The sequence below is a fragment of the Pelobates fuscus genome, chromosome 8 (genome assembly GCF_036172605.1).
Source record: "Pelobates fuscus isolate aPelFus1 chromosome 8, aPelFus1.pri, whole genome shotgun sequence".
Lineage (NCBI taxonomy): Eukaryota > Metazoa > Chordata > Amphibia > Anura > Pelobatidae > Pelobates > Pelobates fuscus.
In genome coordinates this window covers 63972336-63996145 of record NC_086324.1, presented here as the reverse complement: position 1 = coordinate 63996145, position 23810 = coordinate 63972336, and the positions used below count along the sequence as shown (strand labels likewise).

General features: G+C 41.5%; 1 protein-coding gene across 1 annotated transcript in view; it reads right to left on the bottom strand.

The window, feature by feature from the left end:
- Positions 1 to 20977, bottom strand: part of SPAG16 (sperm associated antigen 16) — a 969244-nt gene extending 948267 nt beyond the window's left edge. The window contains exons 1-3 of the mRNA XM_063429964.1: positions 20901 to 20977; positions 7603 to 7649; positions 5551 to 5643 (exon numbers count right to left, since the gene is read on the bottom strand). Of these exons, the coding sequence (XP_063286034.1) occupies positions 5551 to 5643; positions 7603 to 7649; positions 20901 to 20934 (174 nt within the window). The 5' untranslated portion in view covers positions 20935 to 20977. The remainder of the gene's footprint in view (positions 1 to 5550; positions 5644 to 7602; positions 7650 to 20900) is intronic.
- Positions 20978 to 23810: the final 2833 nt, after the last annotated feature.

Here is a 23810-nt window from a genome sequence, read left to right as displayed (position 1 = left end):
TGCTCTTTGTCATTTTACAAGCGTGGGAAAGTTCTTTGGAATTTTCCCACGCTTGTAAAATGACAAAGAGCACTCTGATTGGATGGATTTCAAGCCATCCAATCACAGTGCTCTGTGTCATTTTACAAGCGTGGGAAAGTTCTTTGGAACATAAATCATATTGGGCGCTCCAGAATGCTCTTATTAGTAGATTAGTAGAACCCATAAATGGTTGGTCCCCAGAAACAGCTAGTAACTGAAAAAAGCACAATATGTTCTTACTTGGGGAAAAAAGTAGGTTGTTTTTGTTCTTGCTGCACACTGAGCCTACAGGGGTATCAGATACCTCACTGATTAGGTCCAGTGAAGGTCAAAATCCTTGTCTATAGGTGCTGTATATAGCATGCATAGAGGACTTGCCAGCATATTGGATATGGGCTACCCCTCTGAACGAGCTCAGCCTGATACACAAATGACACGTTTGCCCTGTAATGCCACATGTTTGCTCAATGCTTGTTTGAGACCCAAACCTAACTCAAGGTCATGTTAAATGAACACTCCAAGCACCAAAACCACTACAGTGTGTTTTCAGAACAGGTTTGACTTGTGATTTATCAGGCGCCAGTCACTTCCTCCATAACAACAGCCAAAGAGCTGGAAGCTCCTTCTGAGCCAAGGAGAGCTTGCTCACTGGCTGAGAGAATAAGCTGGCCACTTTCAGCCAATGAGCCAAGCCTTGCTCAGACCTAAAGTGTCGGGCTCTGTTGGAACGAGTTGAGACAGGGAGTGGCATCTGGAGGACCCCAGGTAAGAAGTCAAACCATTTTCAAATGGTTTGACTTCTTACAATTTGGGGCACCAGGGCCTATTCTACATTAAATTCACCACTGTGCCAGAACAGTAGATTATGATACTTTAATTGACTTTCTCCGTGTTCTAAAATCTTATGTTTTGGAATGTCAAATAATGCTCTTGAAATTCTTGTTAAGAGGCTATCTGCAGGTCCTGCTGCACCTTTCTAGCTCTCCATTGTATTGTGATTGACTGGATACAGTCAGTCACAATACAGCATTTGTATGTATGGTAGTCAGCTGGAAATCACATCTTAAGCTTCCGGTTATTCAGCTCTGCAAGGCTAAACCACCAATAGCAAATCACGTTACTATTTTAGCACATAAAAATGAGCTATATCCACAGACACAAATATAGTGTTATCAATGCATCACATTAACTTAATAGAATAAGTTTCGCTTGCTTAACATTCACGTTTGTGACAAATGTCTCATTAGTATTATTATGCAAATCTTCCTCTTTTATGTCTCACAGTGATAAAACAACTCATAAGAATAGGGTTATCATGAATATTTAGTTACCCTCATTTTTTTTTTTTGTTCAGTCGTCATCTATTGCTATCTATTTAACCTGTCAGCATATACGGCTCATCCTTTTATTTCAAGGACACGTCTCCAAGAGGGGGATGCTTTGAAAGAAAGAGTATCTGCTCCCAGAGTAAATGCACAAATTGAGAATCTGTTTGGATGCATCGCCATGCACGATTTATAATCCCATAAAACACTCTGCAGTAAGACTTGAGCTGGCTGTTTGCCCCAGATAAGTCTGGTGGAGTTTCAAGATTCCACAGCGCAGAAAAAAAAAAATAAAGGAAGAAAAAATTTATCGGATATCACCCAAAAAGCAAAGGATGGGGCAGTTACTCAAGCAGACAGGACAGTAGAGAACGCATAATAAATCAATTAGCTCTGTGATATCAATATAGAAAGTCGTGCTGGGTATCCCCTTTCCCTGTAGTGCTGTGTCCTCTAATCCTCTCTGTATTTTCTTCTACAATGAAATGTGACACCACACTCAAAGTGGCTGTAGTCTTTTATTTTTTAGAGTGCTCTCCAAACCGATCACTCAATAATTGTCGAGGTTAGAAAAGGACAATATTATGCAGAGTTGCACATCTAATTTCATTGGGTATAACCTCCTGCCGTAGAATTAAAAGCCAATACAATGATACACTATACATAGAGAAATAACAGAATAATGTATGTGCTGACTTTTATATATTTTTATACAGTCAACCAAACATTTAAAGAAAAAAAATAGTTTTTCTAATGAAATATTTAGGTACTTATATTTTTTGTTTAAAAATACAAGTTGACAGTCACGTTTCTGCCATAACGTAATAATAAATGTGGTGTATAAGGATTACATTTGCATGTAGGTGGCAGTTAAAGAGAACATGTGCTGAATATGGATTTACAATTCATTATGACAATATGATTAATGCACAATGAGGTTAAACACGATTTAACAATGTACATTTCAAATAATGAAGTGATGAGAGGGAGGGTCTCAATCAGTTGTGGCAAACCTTAGCCCATGACAACCATAATGGCAACTAATAAAGAGGTGTTGTAGCAACAACACAAACATTTTTTTTATTTATTTTTTTGCTTATTCACTATGCAAATTAAAAGAGAGATTAGGAAACAAAATTAGTGCACATTAGTGCACAAACAAAAATACTAATTTAAAAATGTCAAAGCTACTTAAAAATCACCTATCTCAGCAAACTAATATGTGGAGTTTGTGTTAAGCCCACCACTACATCACAATACCCCAATATTTGTGGGCTCTACACTAATCTTAAGATGGGAGACAAACAACTACTTAAAGTGGCACTGGCATGGCCGCATCCGTTTTTGGTTGGAGGAAACCTAACAACTTAGAATATCAGGAATCAAAGATGGTTGAAACCCTGACGAATACCATATGATATGACTAAACTGTATCATCGTCCACAAGGCGATTTCAAGCAAACTATCACACACAGGTATTACCCGACTGCCTACCCCACAAACCCCCCCTACACAACCTCTTTTACACCCATACAGTTCTGAAACCAACTGACTCAATGGAAGACCTCAATACTGAAACTTAGTAAATGTAGAATTCCACAACAATAGACAGGAAAACGACAAAATGAAAATGACAATATGTAAAATTCCGATGGCATACATCACAGAATACGGCAAATGTAAAGAACGATGAATGCACTAACCAAATAACCTTCCTTTCTGTAAACACATAGAATATATAAAGACACCTGGCTTCTGTGTAAGCCCTCTCTGTTTTATCCTTGCATTTCTGTCAAAGAAAAATAAAGAATTTATAAAAAATAAAAAAAAATGCCCCTTATTCACCAGGAAGAGGCTCTACCATTTAGGAGCCGCTCATTCTGGTCTATGTGTTTGATTGCATTCCATATCCCTGTGCAGCAAGGGTTTATGGGGAAAATAGTTTACCCTCTAGCAGCAGATTCCCAATAGCCATACTGTGACCGCTATCATTTTAGTAAATTTCATAATTTTGTGAATGAGGCTGGGAGAAGTGATCAAAATACCAAAATAACTCTTATTTGAGCAGCCATGGCTTGGATCCCTCCCCAAGGAGAGTAGAAGGGTCAGTTCAAGTTGTGCATTCATCAAAAGCAAATCATCAATCGATACTGCCCATCACAAACTTTTCCTGATGAACGGATTTCTTTATGAGTTACTGTCAAGTTAGCTAAAGATAATAATTAATAAAAAAGATAGATACATATTACTGGACCTTAGAGTGGCTGGGCTTAACATAAGGAGCAAAGAATATGGCCCTAACATAGGATATGGATAATCAGAGACAGGTCACGGATAGGAAAAGGTAGAATAATCGAATACACAAAGCCAAGGTCATTGATTCCAGAGGTAAGAATAGTTGAAATAACAGAGCCAACTCAAACAAGAAAAACACACTGAATACTATAAAAAAAACTCTCTGGCTACTAAGACCACAACAGGGCAAGGAAGTGTTGTCAGAGAAGGACTTAAGTAGGTATAGGTGTGTGATGATTGGTTGGGGCACAATTTGGATAATCAGCAATATATTATACATGTATTTAGCCCACAAGTGATTTGGGCTTTTGCTACTTTATAAAACAGGCAGAACCAAGCATTCTGCATCATTGCTTGCACGCCGCCTAGTGCAATCACATTTGCATTAGCCGAATGCTGGGATGCAACCTCGAAAGGAAGAGGTTCAGCGTTGGCTGAGGGAAGAAGAGCAACATGGCGAGGGTTGAGGGAAGTAAAACAATTACAGTAAGCTACAGGACACTTCTCTTCATCTACACGACGTGTCAGGGTCGTAAAAATAATTACCTAATATGTTTTACATATCATTATTAGATTTTATTTTGTATGAGGACACAGGAAAGTTACAGGAAACAATAAGCGATACAGGAAACATTAAGTACTGGAAGGAAACGGTTATATTATCACAGTCTGCCATAAAAAAGGAAATAATGTACAAATGTACAACATATGCACAATAAAGATGAACAAATCCTGCATGAAGAAACACAGTATACACTAATCAATCAATGTCTTGCTGTGCATAAAAGAGTAAACAATATACATACATATGACCTATCTTTGAACACTTCTCTTACATTTTCTATTCTAATCTCATCTGTTGCGGAGAAGCAAAATAACAGCAAAACAATAGAAATGTTAACTAAAAACATCAGCAAAAATCCTTATTGGTGGAGGTGATGCAGTTACAGCATATGGTGTTTATTGAAAGATCCTTGCGAAGTTATAAGTGAAAGGAAAACATTGACATGTTTTATCACTTATTATTTTTTATCAGGACATATTTCCAGATTAATACCAGACTGTGACACATTCAATATGTCGACATGGTGTTTACTCTGTCTGCTATGATTTGGGATGCTACTTAGTACACAGATGGTACAAAAGTGAATCAAATTTCAGATCAGAACAACACTTAAACCGTGTTAACCGATTAAATGAGTGCTCATATAAATCTAGGGAAGGTAGTCCAAGATTTCATGCCACACATATTTCTAATAAAGGTGTAACAGAGCCCAGTTGCCACAGCAATACTGCAACAGCTATATGCCAAGTTAAAATACATGAACCGAGATCTGGGAACTAGTGCAGCCCTTCCTAACTCATATCATGATCATCGGGTATAAAAGTTCCAATCTCAGCACAAAAATTATAAAAATGTGAACAAAGACATTATGCTACACCAGTACATACTATTGAAGAGTTTGCCAGAAATAGAAGTGCAGGGAAGGCAAATATGAAGAGCACAATTGGCTCTAACTTCCCACAAAACCTTGAGCATGCAAACATGCTGGACATTTCTCCATGATACAATATGCTTATGTTAATCATGGAATGCAGATTCATTTGCAACAGGTGCCAAGCTGTGCCTTGTATACAGTTAAAACAAAACAAGCAAACAAACTACAATTACAATAGGTGGTTTAATTTTAATGTTAATTACATTAAAGGGTTACTCGCTAGTGTAAATTGTCAGTGATTAAAAAGTAATTCAAAATTAATTTCACATTTTAGACTTAAATGGCAGTTTTTAACTTTGGTTATTTCGGCTCAAAAATTGAAATCCATGTTAGAATGTTACGTTTATGAACAACTTGTGAAGATAACTAGGCTTGTCACTTTTTAGCAATGTTATAGGTGATTTGCTTACTTGAATGTCTTCGGCCTGTTCTTGAGCTGTCCTCACTGCCCTGAAAAGGTCTTCATCCTCTTCTGGTAGGCTAAAATCATCATCAGCAGGTACCTACAGACAGGAGATAATATGTTTAACTGATAGAACCTTTAAAATGCCATTCACATTATCTGCCCTGATAATTCATCTCTATGTAGGGTGTTATTATGGAAACCTATTGGAGCTATAATATGCCTAACATTTTAAATATTCTGCAGCAATCAGGAGGTTAAACCATGTCTTGCTGAGTAAGAATTTTCATTTTTCCAAAACCGTGACTGTGAATGTTAATCAAAAATACAGACGGTTCAGTGAAAAGCATAATTTGTGTAGGGAAATTGAAAAGACCTGACCAGACAAAGGCAGCTTCGACCAACATATGAAACTGTAAAGCAGTAATGGGATTCATTCATTTTTAACCTTTTCACTGCCACTCTGCTGGAAAAGCGATTAGCTTTCTAATTAAAAACAGTTGGCAGCGATTTAGAATTGTTATTGTTGCATGCATACTTGCCATTTGAATTATTGCAAGAGATAGAATACAATGTTTTCTTAATATGGCTTCATATTAACAAGAATTATTGTCTTTAAAGTTCCCCTTCAGCATGTCGCATATATTAGACAAAATGAAACCATCTTGTCCTTTCTACATGCAATATTTGTATAATGGATCACATCCACGCACATTATCTAAATGCTATTGATTAGATTTCAATCATTTAGCTGTGCAGAAATAAACTAGTTTAGAAAAAAAAAGTTAATTACAATTACTTTTAAACCAATAACCATTGATGAATATTTCAAGAGAATCAATCAACATAATGGCACTGGCAAGTCCCACATCTGCATCAAGCCAAGACTAATGTTTATTACATGTGCGTAAGTTACCGTATATTCAAATCACACATGTGACATCCCTGTGGCTTTCAACACATTTTATGATGTAATATTTTCCATACTCCTCTACATGGGGGTTCCCTCTCAGTTTGATAAAACCTTGTGTTGTCCAATTAGTGAATATGTTTGTTGATGTAGTTGAAATGTAGAACCCAGGCATTCAAAAGGGTATTTCCTGTAACCTTTTAGTTCAACGAACCACAGAGAATGGAATATATGTATCACAAAGAAGCAGGCTTCACATCTTCTGTAAAACTAGAGCTTGTCGAATGCTCTCCTTGGTGCTGAAGTCGCACAAAAACATGTTCGACTTCAAGGTCACAGCGATCACGTCTCTCCTTTCAACTCAAGTACTTACCCGTGTTGTAAATGCTTATTTTTTTTTTATTTTTTTATTTTTTTTTTTAACGGTTTGTATTTTTAGAATTTATTTTGTTATATACCATTCTAACAAGGCCTAATAAGTATATTAATACCGCAGAAATATATTCTATAATTTCACTTCTTAAAAATAAAATCGACTAGTAACTGGCAAAAGATAGAATTTGCTGAAAAAAGGGAGAGGGTGAGCTGTTAAACTGGAATATGTTCAAGTACATTTTTCATCTCGAGACAATTCTTTCCCTCGCTTAGAACCAATTGCAAAGAGCAGAGAAGTGGCTTAGCTATTTTTGTTAAACTATGAGGTACAAAAAAATAGGCATAGGGCAATGGAAAACAAACTATAAAATAGAATGAAAAGTAAATCACTGTACATTTTAGCCAAACTGTGATCATATATTTTTGTTGTTTGCGTAAAAAAAAGTCGTGTTTTAAAAGAAACCTGTCATGCCAGGTAAAACATATGCTCTTTTTAAAGAGTATTAAATTATATGCTAACATATTTGCTAGCAATGTGTAAATGAAGAGAAACCTTTTTAAAAATAGGATTTGCTTCCACCAAAATATCATCAATCTGCTCTCTCACATGGATGGGCCTAACATGGCTCAAAAGATTTGATCTGTAGCATTATAGTTGTTATATTGATATATGTATATTTTAAAAAGTAAATCCTGTTATCACGATTGTACCTTTACATAGACAGCAGATACCATGAATCAATATTAAAAATACTAATATAGCAAAACAATTACCTCTTCATACTGGTACCCATCATCTGATCCTTCAGTTATACTGACCTCTGTTCACTGAGTCAAGGAGTAATAACAGATAGTAAAACATCTGTGGGATAACTAGAAAAAATGTATATGAGTTTATGCACACACACTTAATTTAATTTCACAATTTAGAGCAGCTGATACTGTGAAAAACAAGTTAATTGATTCTATCACCCAATCACTGCCATCCACATATGATCAAAATTGATTTTGATGATGCACAAGTTGAATTCTGCATCAGGAAAGGCTGATTAATAATGGGTGCCTGCGAGACCTCAGTTTAAAGCTTACTTGCACTATACCCATTGCAACAGTTTATAGAAGTTATGGTGCTGACACTGTTCCTTTCAACTGGGCATGAGGACAGACTGGAAGAGGGAGATCAACGTGATCTACATGGATGGACAAAGACATACATAAACGGAGGGCTGGGATAGACAAATGTGGGCAGCGCTGAAGGAGACAAACATAACTAGTCAATGGAAAAGAAGACAGACAGGTCTGAGTGTTCAGACAGACATATCCAGAGATAAAACAGCTAGAAGCAGGCTAAATAAAATAAAATGTGAAAGTAAACAGTAACAGCCCAACGAGATACAGAAATTAGGTGAAACTAAAGTATCTCAGTCACTTTCCCCATCTTATCTCTTGTTTACTATCTTATCTCACTGTCTCTTTTTCCAGCATATCTTTACCTCTCCCCTAGATGTTACACACAGACACAAAGAGCAGTGAGTGTTGGCAGATTTTGCGTAGTGAATACAATGGCACATGTTTTTCCTTTTGGATCTATTAAAAATGCCAAAGTTCGGGGGCAGAGCCTGACCGCTGCAGCGACTGGTCGCACGTTCCTAGAGCTCCCCACCAAAATCGGGCAAAGAAATCAGCCTACCTGCACCCACAGTGTCCACGGGGACTACCCTTGCCAACAGGACTAAGATGGGCCGAAAACACAAAGAAGCCCAGACCTGACAAGGCCAGCCCTAGGCTCACAATTGGAGATCTTTAGCGGCAGGCACATGGCACCAACGGGCCCAAGATGGCTGCTCTGATTTTTCGGATGAAGACTCACTGGGAGCCAAAATAGAATACCCGCAGGCACCAGAGAGGCCCATACGAAGACCACAGGGCCCAGAGGCGTACCCGGTGACTAAATCTGACCTGAAGGAGATGCTGGCCGAACTCCAAGAGCACATCTCAGCGGACATAGCTACAATCCGCGGGGACCTGAGGGGCCTCACAGGCCGCATCGGAAAACTCGAACACACCACCACAGAGCACTCCCAGCAACTAAACTCGCTCCAGCAAACAGTACAAGAGTTACAACTCCTAAATCAGCTACACGAACGCCGATTTGCTGCCCAGGAGGACTCCCGGCGCCAAAATAAAATAAAGGTGCGGGGGGTGACGGAGGAGATACCGGACGCTGAACTCCCACACTTTGTGAGACGCCTGATAGGGGCCTTATTACAACCCCGACAGGCTAAAGCAGTGACGATCGAAGGCCAATTCCGAATACCCAAACCCATCAGAGCCCCGAAAGCGGCCTCCAGGGACCTGGTGGTTCGTTTTAAAAGCAGGTCAGACAAAACTGCAGTCCTTACAGCACTGAAGGGACAATCACCATATCACTTTGAGAATATGCCCCTCACTGTGTTGGCCGACCTCTCAGGGAGCACCCTAGCGTGGAGGAAGACGCTCCGGCCATTCACGGAACTTCTCCAGTAGAATAACATCTACTACCAGTGGAAGCTCTCCCGCACACTGCTGGTACATCACGGAGCAACTCCGCATGCCGTCCACAACCTCCAAGAGGCTGCCGCAATACTACCAGCCCTGGGGCTACCCCTGGATGCACTTACCCGTGATAATCAATCTGAAACGCCCTCTCACTCTTGGGACCCTGCAAACATCCCCCCTTTTGTTCCCTGACGGAGCACATCGGATTCCTATGCAACCGCAACCACCTGAACAGGTGCAGCCACCAACCGTGACTCACATGGCCGCTAGCCTATTTTGACTTACGTTAAACCCAGAACATTTTACTTTACCACCCCTTTTTTTTTTTCCCTCTCTCTTTAAAAAGAGAAATTATAACTTTTTAGTTTTTTATGGCTACGACACTCTTCCCTCAAGGCAAGAAGTAACTACACTCAGCACGTCTAGCCTGTGACCAGCTATACATTTTTACTTTAGTATATTAATTTACCTAACACTCGTCCTACCTGAAGAAGGACCCACGCCCACTACTGACACCAGAAACCCGGGAAACAACGATACTACCCTCCAGTGAAGCCAAGGACAAGCGGGACGCCGGGCACAAACCACACCTCGCATTGCAACTAAGGGACTTACCGAGCCGAGGTATTGGCTGACAATGTCGCATACCCTCGAGCAAGGACTTAACCCTGCATACTGGTACCAAGATGTTATAGTAATTGTTTTGATTTTTGTTTTAAATGTATTTATGTTTTGATAACTACTAGCTGTCTGCCTTCACTTAAATGTTACTGGAGACTAATCCAACACCTAAATGCAGACATGTGTAAACCCTGTTGATAACCCAATTTTGCAAAGATCACATCTGCTGGCACTGCTCTAAATTCACAGGTTAACCCTTGGGGGTTATCAATAGCTTAAATGTATTAGTTTTATGAAAATATACAGAACCAACATATGCATCTCAGGTTCTCTCTTAAGTTCCAATTATTGTTTTATTATATGTTACCGATTGCTTGACTACTCTACCTTATGTGTCTACTAGTAACTTAAAAAAAAGGGTGCGCTGTTATTCGAAATGCCATGCTCTGTTCAACATTGTCTATGATTATTAAGCTTGTGTAAGCTATCGTATGCACAAAAATAAAGAATAATAAAAAAAAAAAAGCCAAAGTTTGTGATTCATTCGAAGGTAACAGATATAGAATAGTATACACAATACTTACCTGTGTTTGTGTGGTTTTACACTATGTATGTTTTTCATTTTAATATGTATTAAAGATTCTCCAGTAGATATTCAACATTATAAAAGGTTTGGGGATTATGTCTTTGGTATGTACGTCTTGATGCACATGCAATTAAAGACATAGGGTGATATTTTATAGACACCCCTCACAATTTTTATACCCTTCAACACTATTGCTGTTTGCTATATATATATATATACACACACATACATACATACACACACATATATATATATAAAACCAGATGTGTTAGGGTAGTTACGGTAATTTTGGATAACACACTACTTAACTACTGTGGTTGTTACAAATATAAAAAAACAAAAACGCCATACTATGAGCTTAGTTTAATTCCAAATATATCCTTCCCTTTAAATTATGCAGTGGAAAGATTTTTACTAACCAATACCAATGAACCCAAGATCAAAACATAAATATACTGCAAATTATACTAACACTTGGCTAACGTGTTCAATATTATCCACTTCACAACATTAGGAGGTGTCATTATGTCCTAATGATACTGGGATTTAATGCCATAAGGACGTATTGACACATCCTATAGTTTTTCTCTGAGCAAGGTTAAATATTGATACCTGGGGCTTCTCTCTGAAAGCTGGGTTTTTTTTTTGTGGCCACAGACAGATGAGCAGAATACAGAGCTCACTGTGAGCGCTGTATACAGCCTTTTAAATGGGGATTTAAATCTCCATTTACTGCAATGCGGTGTGAGCATGAATAAATCCTTGGTCACAGCAGGAGACTTCGGTATCAATATATAGGTGGTGATCCCCTCTTTTAGCTGGGGCCATATTTAATGGCACCAAAATGGACTTATGCACTGTATGCAGCGCTCAAACAGATCGGTGCTACAGCCATTTAAACCTTAAGGACACAACTTAAGATATAAAAGGCCAGCATGAAGGAAAATGTCATGGCATGTCCTTAAGTGGTTAATACAGGCATTTAAAATCCTGGGGACATTACATTGCTGTAATGCTGTGGGAGCAGGGTTAATATCTGCCCACACCAGGGAGACAGACTCCTCAGTCAGCTGGGGCTACATTTATTGCCTCCAGGCAGTGGTGTATACACAATACAGGGGGCCCAGGTGCGAAACTGGTCCATGGGCCCCTCCCTCCAAAAACTAATTTAGACACTAGACATATAAGGCATTTAGGACATAGCTCATAGGTCAATCATGACTGATATGTGAATCTATTTTGAGTTTTTATCTTAATTAATTTATGGTGCTTGGAGATCCTGGGTGCTGCCTTATGTCAAGGCGTTTAAAATGCTTATGAAGAATTTAAACCCAAAGCGGTGTACACAGCGCCTGTTTTCTCCCATCCTACAATGAAGAAGTCTTGAACTGGGGGCTTCCTCAATGAAGCAGACAAGGCAGGAAGAAGAGGGGCTGGGGGAACAAAAGTTGAGTTTTTAACTCATAGATTCCCTATAAATCAAGCTCATGGGAAAAAAATAAGGCAGGGAATATGATGGGAAGAAAAAACTAAAATATATTGGAAAATATATGAGCAGGTGCAAATTATGAAAATAGTCTATCCTGAAAAAAAAAAAAAGTGTTCCCTGCTGCTCTCATTTAGAGCATAATTATTAATTGTGATAATGAAACTGCGTGTTCGAACATCATCCTTAAAACAAACAAAAAAAAAGAATAATACATAAATAAACAAGGATCATAAATGTGAACTGGGCAAACACAAAAACCTCTCCAGTAGTAAAAACGGATAATAAATTTAAAGAGCCATCAACGCATATGATTGCATGATTTCTTAATTCTTAGTTTAATAACTTCGCTGCTGAGATTGCTGTTGCTTAAATGCTTGTAAGTGAGCAACAAATGGCACTTAAAACCTATAACAGCTAAATGAGGTAATAGTGTTTAGCACCTGTGCTTTACAGGATGCAGATGGCAGAATTGTTGGTTATCACAAGAACACAGTAAACAAAGTAATAGCACGTTACAACATATAACTTGCAGGATTTTAAACGGCTCTCCCTATCATTTCAATTCAATCTCCCTATCATTTCAATTTGCAGTATTTATTCATGTTTTGGGTTTTTTTCTTTGTCCTTAACATTTAGGGAGGCTCTGTCTATTTATGCTTCCCTATCTTTACTTGAAAGATAGAACTCTCTTCGATGGCATTGTTGCTTGGATTATCAGGTACACAGTAGAAACAAATGAAAATGTACGTTATTTGGAGTGTGGTTTCTACATCCACCACATTGTCATGGCTATCTTTCACTTCTACATCGTGATGGATATTTTAAGGAAAAATTCCAAAAGGGATTGCTTTCCCCCATTGTGAATGCTGCTTGCTAAAAGTAGAGCAATTTTCAGAAGCATGAAATGTCCTAATTTGTAGCTCCTGTTCCAGCAAAAAAATATCCCACTCAGCCTGAGCTCATGATTAGATCCCTCTACGCAACCAATGCAGAAGTACTTCAACAGTGCTCTGCACAATAGCAGCCCTAAGAATGACTGGCCAGTGACCTTTTGGGGTGTCTCTACCACTTTTTGGTGTGGTCAGGCATATTGCCAGCTCTTGCTCGGGTTCAGCTTACTGGAAGCAGAGAACTGACCAGCAGCCGATTGGGCACACAGAGACACCCAAATCTTGAAGATCCGCCCGCAGGAACCACAGACCGGCTGTGCGACCTGGACTGAAGCGTGCCCGGGTGCATGGGGGGGGACGGCCGATCCCTCGGCACAGGACGCATTTTGTTTGCAGATTCTCTGACAGCTCTGTCTCTTTGTCTAGACAGGGAGCCCATATGGAAGATGACACTTGCCGAAGTACTCGGGGGCACCCACCTGCCCAGTAACAACCAGTTCACCACTCACCCCACCGGGTTATCCTTATCCCGCAGGGACAGTCCAAGGCTCCAGCAGAAGACAGGGCCCCAAGATGGAGTCAGAGCAAGTAGCATCCACTACAGCCACGCAGGGCAACATACATGAAGGCGCCACTGCAGATTAATGCTGGGACTCTCAGTGTCGGAGGTGCTGGAGGAAACCCGCCTCACGCTATATGGCCTGAAAACCTGTCACAATACCTCCTATTGCGGGACTCTGCTACACTGGTGACTGGCATAGGTTGAGCTGTCCTCCCGAGCTCAAGGCTCATGGCCATCATATTTGATTATTCCAGGCGATTAACGTTAGGGAGTTTAACCCTGCTTATTACTTATGCATCCTGAAGTGTTATCTTATGTCTCTCGCTGTTACTTTTTGTTTTACTACTTTAACCTACATGTCTTCTATTGCCTCATACAGTGCACTCTGTGCATGTTAGACCAGCCTGGAGATAGCTTGCTATATATTCTTAAAAGTTAGCATACTACTCCTGCTACGATACCTGCATCTTATATCTATTACTCTACTTGTGTCATTTAACATAGATCCATGTTTCCTCTTATCAACTAGATAACAGACAACTGAATTTAGCCGGTTTCATAAAAACAAAAAGTGTGATGTTCTTCTATGACATTTTATGCTACCCCTATGCTGAATAATCCTGCATACATAAACATTACAATGTAATTCTACTCATGTATGAATCAAAATGCATGCTAAAATAAAGAATAAAAAAAATTAAAATATATATATACTTTTATATTGCTTTATCTCCTCAATGACAGCCATAAGACTGCTAAATACCAGGTTTTAAAAATTCATGTCTTAACAGACTAAAACAAATCTTGCGTCCTTCAAGCTCAGCCTCTCACATCTGTATTCGAGGTTGCTGCAAATAAAATAAAATTAAAAATAAAAATAAAAAGGCAAACCCCCTCACTTTTACAACACTAGGAAGAAAAATCATTCTCAACCACAGCATAGCAGTCACATCTCACCTTGGATCAAGAAGCTGTTACCCCACATATTTAATATTGTATCCCTGAATATGTTATTGCAAGAATTCATCCAGTCAATGTTTAAAAATCTGTACAGATTCTGATAAAGCAGTAGAGTTCTTCATCTTTATTGTTCTTATTGTAAAGAACCCTTTCATTTTCCTTAAAATAAATCTTCTTTCTTCCTGTCTGAATGGGTGACTTTGTATAGTTCCTCTGAGGCACTGTTTTTCTAAACTAAACAGATTTAAATTTGTTAGCCTTTCTTCATAACTAAATTCTTCCATTCCCCTTATTGATTTTGTAGATAGCTTCTCCACTTCTTCTAGTGCCATAATATGCTTCTTTAGAATGGCTCTTTAAAACAGCATACCATTCCTAACAGTACCTGCAGAAAGGCAGGATCAAGTTGAAAACATGACTTCACAGAATGTCTGCACGCAGCGCAGATCCCCCATAAAGTCCAACCAGAGACATGCATGTAATTAACAATAGTATTTTTTCTATCTATATCATTTTGTGGAGAGTTTTATCATAATTGACATATTTATTGGACTTTTTTCTTTTTTTTTTATTACTGACCCCATTAGTCACTAAAAAAAAGAAACAAATACAATCTTGTGAGAATCAATATCATGTTACAGTAAAACAAGGGAGGACAGTGGCGTGCCTACCACAGTCGGAGGGGTCACAGCTGCGTCCAGGCCCCTCACGGCAGAGGGCCCAGCCGCAGCAACAACTCCTGCGACGGTGGGCCGCCTAGATGACGCCCCCTCTGTGTTCCCCCTGTCATAGGGAGGCCCAATAGGTGGCCACCTAATGGACCCCCTCGACGGGTGGCAGAGTTCCTGTCAGACGCGGCAGGGGGGCTGTGTTCTCTCTGCTCTGCTCCCTCGCTCACCGTTTGCTGATGCCGGAATATGACATCATATTCTGGCTCCTGGCATCAGTAGACAGCCCGCGAAGGAGCAGAGCAGAGAGAACACAGCTCCCTTGCCGCGTCTGACAGGAACTCTGTCTTTCGCCGCAGTGAAGCCCCACTGGACCCCAGGAACAGATCCACGCCAGCTCTCCAGGTAGGGAGTCTGGGTAGACATTTAATATTAATAATTTGTGTGTGTCTGTAAGTGTATGTGTCTGTGTGTATGTGTGTGGGTCTGTAAGTGTATGTGTCTGTCTGTGTATGTATATGAGTGTATGTGTGTGTGTCTGTAAGTGTATGTGTCTGTCTGTGTATGTATATGAGTGTATGTGTGTGTATCTGTATGTATGTGTCTGCATGTGTATCTGTTTGTCTGCATGTGGGGGGGGGGCGGAGACAGGTGGGGTAGGAGGTAGATGTATGGGGGGGCCCAGGGCAATTTTCGCACCGTGGCCCTGTTGTTTCTAGTTACGCCTCTGAGGGAGGCTATCCACTTAGCAGTCACGACTATTACTGCATAGTCGCTAGCAACATACAGGTGGGACCTGGTATCCCAGATAGCCCCCAAAAAACTTCAATTTACGCATGTGTGTATATATATATATATATATATATATATATATATATATATATATATGTGTGTGTGTGAGTGAAGACTGGTGAGTATGTGTGCATGTATGGGAAGTATCAGCGTGTGTGAACACAGAAGTAACTGTGTGAATTCTGGGAAGGAAAGGAAAGATGTATTAACCCCTTTTGTTGTCTGTGACACAATTTTCACTTTCCACTGTAGCCAGTAGACAATCTAACCCATATAATGAATAGCCGATCTCCAAATATAATGAATAGCCCATTCTCTATCATACCCTATAGCCTATTCCCAACCACAATCAATAGCCCATTTTACGCCTCATTCCCCAAATCCCATATGGCGTATATTATGATGCCTCCCACTTTTTTCTTACTTCTACCAGCTTTAAGAAGTAATATCACAAAATAAAACTACAGCACAAGCCTAACAAAGATGTATTGAGCACTGCAACAGGCAGTACATATACTCTTCTCTTGAATCCTCTTCCAGCTTCCTTTTCACTTGGAGATTCTGAAGAAATCTTTGCAGGACCGACGCTTGGCGTCTCCAAGGTAGGCATGGAAAAACTGAGCACTCCCACAGAGAGACATTGAGTCACTGCATCTCTATGAGGAAATGCTGATTGGTGCAGTGTGGGAATTTTCATTCATACACAATAGCTAGTATACTGATGATTTCAGCCAGGGAAGAAGTGCTGGCCATGGCAAGAGCGAAGGGCAGATGGTCTAAAGGTAAAGAAAATACTTTTATTTTAATATTTTAAGAGGAGTTGGGGGAGGGGGGGGGTCTTTAACCTCTAGATCACTATAATGTTAGGAATACATGCTTGTTTTGCTAACTGTAGAGTGTTCCTTTAAATTATAATTTTGCTAGCAGAATGAATAGATAAAATTCAATTCCCATTTAAAAAAAAATTATGACTAAGGCTAGGAGAGAACGCATCAATGAGAGGCCTTCAATGGAAATTGAGACTAACAAAAAATACACACGTCATACCAGTTCATACACGTTTACGAAAAACTAGTAGTTTTCCATAATGTCATCAAGAAGAGATGTTGGATTATAGATCAAGGGAATTATTTGAAATTGCTGAAGGTACAAGCAAAGGGGACGAGAACAAAACAGCTCCATAACCTGTTCCCCTCTTGCTGCCAAAACAGATCTGATGCATCAAGGCTTTGACTGATCAAGACCTCTGAATATGTCCTGTGGTATCTGGCACCAAGACATTAGCAGCAGATCTTTTAAGTCCTGCAAGTTGCCAGGTGGGGCCTCTACAGACAGTATTTGTTGTTCCAGCACATCCCACAGGTGCTCAAATCAGAATAAAATCTGCAGAATTTGAAGACCAAGAAGCCACCTAAACAATGTTTGCCGTATCCTGCTGTAAGAAGCCACTGCCATTATTAAACGCCATTGCTTTTGCTTGAAAGGGTGTACATGGTCTGCAACAATCTCTGGATAGGTGGTACATGTCAAAATAACATACACATGAATGCTAGGACCCAGTAGGCCATAGCACAGAAGCATAACACTGCCACTGCCTGCATGTTTTCTTCCCATAGTACATCCTGTTGTGATGCACCCAATCAGTTGCCTGTTCTGAAAGAAAATGCGATTCATCAGACTAGGCAACCTACTTGTATTGCTCCATGGACCTGTTCTGAAGATCATGTCCCCATTGAAGGTGCTTTGGGCAGTGGACAGGGGTCATCATGAGCACTCTGACCAGTCTGCTACAGTAGCCCATGACCCTGATGCTGGTTCAACGGTTAACATTCCTTGCACCACACAAGACTTGCCCTTTTGGAGATTGTAGCGTTACTTACCTTATCCGGGGGCCGGCCGCAGTCCTCTCTTCAAGCCGCGCGCGGTCCTCATCCGACTCTCCTAACAGGAAGGCGGGCAGTGACCGCGAGATGCGGTCACGTGTCCCGCCTGCAGCTAAGAGCGCGCCGCGAGTCTCGGGCGCGCTCTTAAAGAGACAGTGGGAGCCTAAATTGCAAAAAGGCTCCCATTGGCTCCTGTCATGCCAATCACCCCATACACTTACCTTTTGGGGGTGTGGTAGTGACAGGAGCCAATCACATTAGTTTGAAGGCTACTTATACTTACCCTTTTCCCTTAGTTCCTTGCCCTATCGTGGTTTCTGCTACAGTTCCCTTTAGTGCTTGTTGTGTTCAGTTGTGTTTCTCCGTATTTGACCTTGGCTTTGTATTCTGACTTAGTTTTCGCTTTATCCTTGTCTGTTCTGTTTGCCGGCTTGCTGATTCCTGTGTACCAGTCCCCGGCTAGTTCTCGTTTACGCTGTCTCTCTGTGCCCTTGACCTCGGATCGTTCCTGACTCTGTACTTCTCCTATTACGTCGAGTCCGGCCACTCTAAGGTCCGGTAGACGTATCTCTCCTCTGTGCTGTCTTCTGTTTGGCTGGATCCTGCGTGTAGGGGTATATTCTCGTTACAGAGATGCTCTGACCCATCCATAGCCATCACTATTTGGTCCATGTTAAATTCACTCAGCTCTTTTTGCTTGCCCAGTTTTCTTGCTTCCAACACTTGAAATTCAAGAACGGTCTGTTCACTTGCTGCCTAATATATCCCACCTATTGACAGGTGCCACTGTAACAATATATTCAATGTTACTCATTTCACCGGTTAATGGCTTTTATGTTATGGCTGAATAGTGTGCTGAAGTGCTGATAGCTCTTACTGGAGGAACAGGGTAAATTACCTCTTCTATGGCAGTAAAAGGTAGGCAATTAGGAGGTTGGCATACACTACTATGCAAAGATAGATGGATGGACGATTGCAAAGGACAAAAACCTATGGGGGCGGTTAGAAGGTGAAAGCGCAAGGTCGCAGAGATGTGGTAACAGGACAAGACATCAGGGACAGTAATCAAGAGGGAAGGTACACACTAATTTTGGAGAAGAGGAAAAGTAAAATTAATGATGAGTAGGACAAGGGGGCCTTTGCAACTGCTGACTGGCATTGTTGTCTAGTTTGTCATCTATAGCAATTCCCAAAATCCTACAGAAGAGATCAGCAGTTAATGAGGAAGTGATGAATATGGGAGATCAAAAGGAATTATGGTATTAAAAGAAAAGAAAAAACAATACAGGCAAAATAATATGAAAAACAAGATTGATTGCACAGTGCCACAATTGTGATCACAAAGCTACGCTTTCTAGTGGCAAACGCTGCAGTCTGCTGTTTTTCTGCATTGACTTTGGCAATTTACACTGCTGTCATCCTTTAAGTATCATCAGACGTTCTCCTACCACTGACCTTCACTCAATTCAACCTGCTCATAACTGCGGCAGCATTTTACACAACAGCCTCTGGCTGCCCTACATCACACTTACAATACCTCTTAAAGCATTCTGTGAGAAAGCCGTACTGCCGCCATATAAATTACAAGCCACTAAGTTTTATCCATGAAAAATCATGAATTAAATGTATTGAGCAAGTTCTGCTGAACTATACATCCCACAAGTAACTGCTATGCTCCAGTTTACAGGAAATATACAGTGTAAAAAAAAAGAAAAAATTTGGGAGCTGTTTTTAATCATCATTTTAATGCATACTGTGTATATCATAGGTTCCCAGGGGTAAGCCATCACTGTTTTATTGGACCACTGCTAAGACTGGTCCACATTGTGCTTCAGCTGTCCTTGGGATAGCACTCACGTCATTCTCAGATAATAAAAGAAGCGTTAGCCCTGTAATAGCAGGCTCCCTGCCCGGTATAGCACTCACATTACTCCCAGCTGATAAAATAAGTGCTAGCCCTGTCATTGCAGGCTCCCTGCCCGGAATAGCACTTACATCACTCTCAGATAATAAAAGAAGTGCTAGCCCTGTCATTGCAGGCTCCCTCCACGGGGTAGCACTCACATCACTCTTAGCTGATATAAGAAGTTCTAGCCCTGTTATTGCAGGTTCCCTGCCCGGAATAGCACTCACATCACTCTCAGCTGATAAAATAAGTGCTAGCTCTGTAATAGCAGGCTCCCTGCCCAGAGTAGCACTCACATCACTCTCAGCTGATATAAGAAGTACTAGCCCGGTCACTGCAGGCTCCCTGCCTGGGGTAGCACTCACATCACTCTCAGCTGATAAAATAAATGCTAGCCCTGTCACTGCAGGCTCCCTGCCTGGGGTAGCACTCACATCACTCTCAGCTGATACAAGGACTGCTAGCCCTGTCATTGCAGGCTCCCTGCCCAGAGTAGCACTCACATCACTCTCAACTGATAAAAGGAGTGTTAGCCCTGTCATTGCAGGCTCTCTGCCCAGAGTACCACTCACATCACTCTCAGCTGATATAAGAAGTACTAGCCCGGTCACTGCAGGCTCCCTGCCTGGGGTAGCACTCACATCACTCTCAGCTGATATAAGAAGTACTAGCCCGGTCACTGCAGGCTCCCTGCCTGGGGTAGCGCTCACATCACTCTCAGTTGATACAATAAGTGCTAGCCCTGTCATTGCAGACTCCCTCTCTGGGGTAGCACTCACATCACTCTCAGTTGATACAATAAGTGCTAGCCCTGTCATTGCAGACTCCCTCTCTGGGGTAGCACTCACATCGCTCTCAGCTGATACAATAAGTGCTAGCCCTGTCATTGTAGGCTCCCTGCCTGGGGTAGCACTCACATCACTCTCAGCTGATACAATAAGTGCTACCCCTGTCATTGCAGGTTCCCTCCCTGGGGTAGCACTCACATCACTCTCAGCTGATACAATGAGTGCTAGCCCTGTCACTGCAGGCTCCCTGCCCTTGTGAATGACAAGCAGGCTCAGCATGGATCCTCCAGGCCAGCAGTACCACCATGGTATATGTCCAGTAACACCCTGACTCTCTCGGTCCCCCTGTCCCCCTGTGTGGCTGCCACTGTCTCCACAGTAAAGGATACGCTCCAGGTAGTAGCTGGCCATGTCTCCCTCCATTGCTGCAGCTGCGCTTGCAGGTTCGTACAGTTGGAGTCCTCCGGTTGCTAAGTAACCGTACCTTGAGATCTCGCGAGAACTGCGACGTTTTCGAGAATTGCGCTGAGTGCTTGGTTGGCAGGGAAACGGGATGGCGTCATTAACCCCTCACTGGCCGGGTTGACTTCTTACTGCGCCTCTCTCATTGCCAAGCCGGTTATTACAATGTGGACTCAAATGTTACATTATTGTTAAATAAAATAAATGTCAGTTTACTGAAAGAATCCTATTTTTTCTACCTCATCTCATTTAATTCCACATGGCCTCCTACTGTGCCATTCCAATCCCTATGTCACTAGTCCCAATAACATGTCCCATGACTTCCCAGCCTCTAATCACTTGCTTATTTGTCTCTCCTATTTTAAATTTCGCTTCCTGTTAAATAGACACCCCAGAGCCCTAAAGCAATGTATGTGTGAGGAGTGTGGACAGTCACAGAAAGTCTGGGCGATGTTAGGGTTTGCTAAGGCTTCAGACAAGAGATCTGCAACTTTTGCAAGCTATTTTAGATATTCCCCCAACTTAGAGAGGGCCCTGGTGCAAGAAGTATTTAGAACCCCATATCTATCAAAATGAAGATCCTAATCTGTCGTACAACCAGGGCCGGCGCCACCGTTAGGCGAACTAGGCATTCGTCTAGGGCGTCGGCCTGAAGGGGGCACCCACCGGGATATTGTCTGATGGGCTCCCCCTGTCTGGGTTCGCAGCACTGGACGAGCGGCTCTTGAAGCCACCCCCTCTCCAGCGCAGGGCCGATCCTCCAGACGCCCAAAAGTGGGGGCGCCCAGTGGATCCCTGTCACAGGGGGACCAGGAGGTGGCCATCTGGCCACATTAGGCTGCCCCCGAAGCTCTGCTAGGTAAGGCAGAGCAGGCACCTGCTTACCTTGATGGCAGGTGCCTGTTTTGCCCAGAAATACCGGTGAGCGGAGGAGAGGGGGACAGGAGGCAGGCTGCTCTATTGTGGGCGGCGAGGGGGGCTGTTCATGCAGCTTCCCACTCCTCCCTTTGCCGCCTTCTGTGATGCCGAGAGCCGGAATATGACGTCATTCTGGCCCCGGCATACTAAACAGCGCGCTGGAGGAGTGAGAAACTGCCCCACACTGGACCCCAGGGAGGTAGGGAGGCTGGATGTCTAAGTCTGTGTGTCAGTGAGTGGGTGTGTCTGTCTGTCAGTGAGTGTTTGAATGTTAGTGAGTGTGTGTCTGTGTGTGTGTCAGTGAGTGTCTGCCTGTGTGTGTGTGTCAGTGAGTGCCTGTGAGTGTCAGTGAGTGTCTGCCTGTGTGCGTGTTTGTCAGTGATTGAGTGTATGTATGTCAGTGAGTGTCTGTCTGTGTGTGTGTGTGTCTGTCTGTCAGTGAGTGAATGTCTGTCAGTGAGTATATGTCTGTCTGTGTGTCTGTCAGTGAGTGAGTGTATGTCTTTCTGTCAGTGAGTGTCTGTGTGTGTGTGTGGGTGTGTGTGTCTGACTGTCACTGAGTGTGTGTGTGTGTGTGTGTGTCTGTCAGTGAGTGTGTGTGTGTGTCTGTCTGTCTGTCAGTAAGTGAGTGTATGTCTGTCAGTGGGTTTCTATGTGTGTGTGTGTCAGTGAGTGTATGTGTGTCAGTGAGTGTGTCTGTGTGCGTGTCAGTGAGCGTGTGTGTCTGCCAGTGTGTGTCTGTCAGTGAGTGAGTGACATGAAGGGGGCGGCAAAATGGATCTATAGCTAGGGCGGCAGAAATCCTTGCACCGGCCGTGTTTACAAATACCCAAAAGCATTGCTAGCTGGGGATCTACTATCTGCCCACCCTTGCATGGTTCTATTCAGCACTGAGCAATGTTTGTTTGAATGTAAGCAAGTTTTTGTATGGGCTATGTGTGTGAATTTAGGGGTCAGGTGTATTTGTGTGTAGTGTTGGCATTTGAATGAAGTGGTGTACTTGTGTGTAGTGTTTGCTTTCAAATGTAGGGTGTTTGTATGTACTGTTGGCATTTGAACGGATGCATGCAATTGTGAATATTGTCAGTTTTTGAATGTAGGTTGTGTTTATATATAATGTTGAACAAATATATTAAACAATGAAACATATAAAGAAACACCAGCCCAGAAGTCTAAAATATAACTTTTAATGTATAATAATAAAATCCAAAATATCAAATTCAAATCCATATAATGAAAAACAACAATTCTATATGTATAATTGAGATTTTATTAATCAAATACAGTGGGACCTTGGTTTACAAATTTAATTATTTCTCCGGGACGTTTCTTATTGCGAAAAATTTGTAAACCGAAACGCGGTTTCCCATACGAATGCATTGAAAACCAATTAATCCGTTCGGGAGGTCAGAAAAAAAGTCAAAATGAGCTTGCATGGAAACAAACCCACAATGCAGAACACACAATAAAAGGCATGCAAATGACAAAGCTCAGCTCCCTACCTTTCCACAGCTTGAGAAATGCACCAAAAAGTCCCAAAAAAACTGCAAACAATTTCCAGAAAGGCTCCAAAACTCGATGCAAAAGCCGCTCCAACACCTCCACAGTCGACGCCACGTGCTACCCACAGTCTCCAGCATGCAGGGGGCGGTGCTATAAACCTACCAAGTGCAATGCATCCTTGGGAAATTTGCTTTGTATTGCGAAAAATATTTGTAAACCGAGGCATTATTTTCAATGGATTTTCATTTGTAAACCGAAAATTATATTAACCGAGTTGTTTGTACACTGAGGTCCAACTGTACTTAGAATCACAATTGCCTTAGCCAGACAAAACAATTATGCTTCTAAATTACATGATTTTGCTATTTCATGACGAAAAGTCGTGATTTTATAAAAGACTCGGAGGCTCATATTGC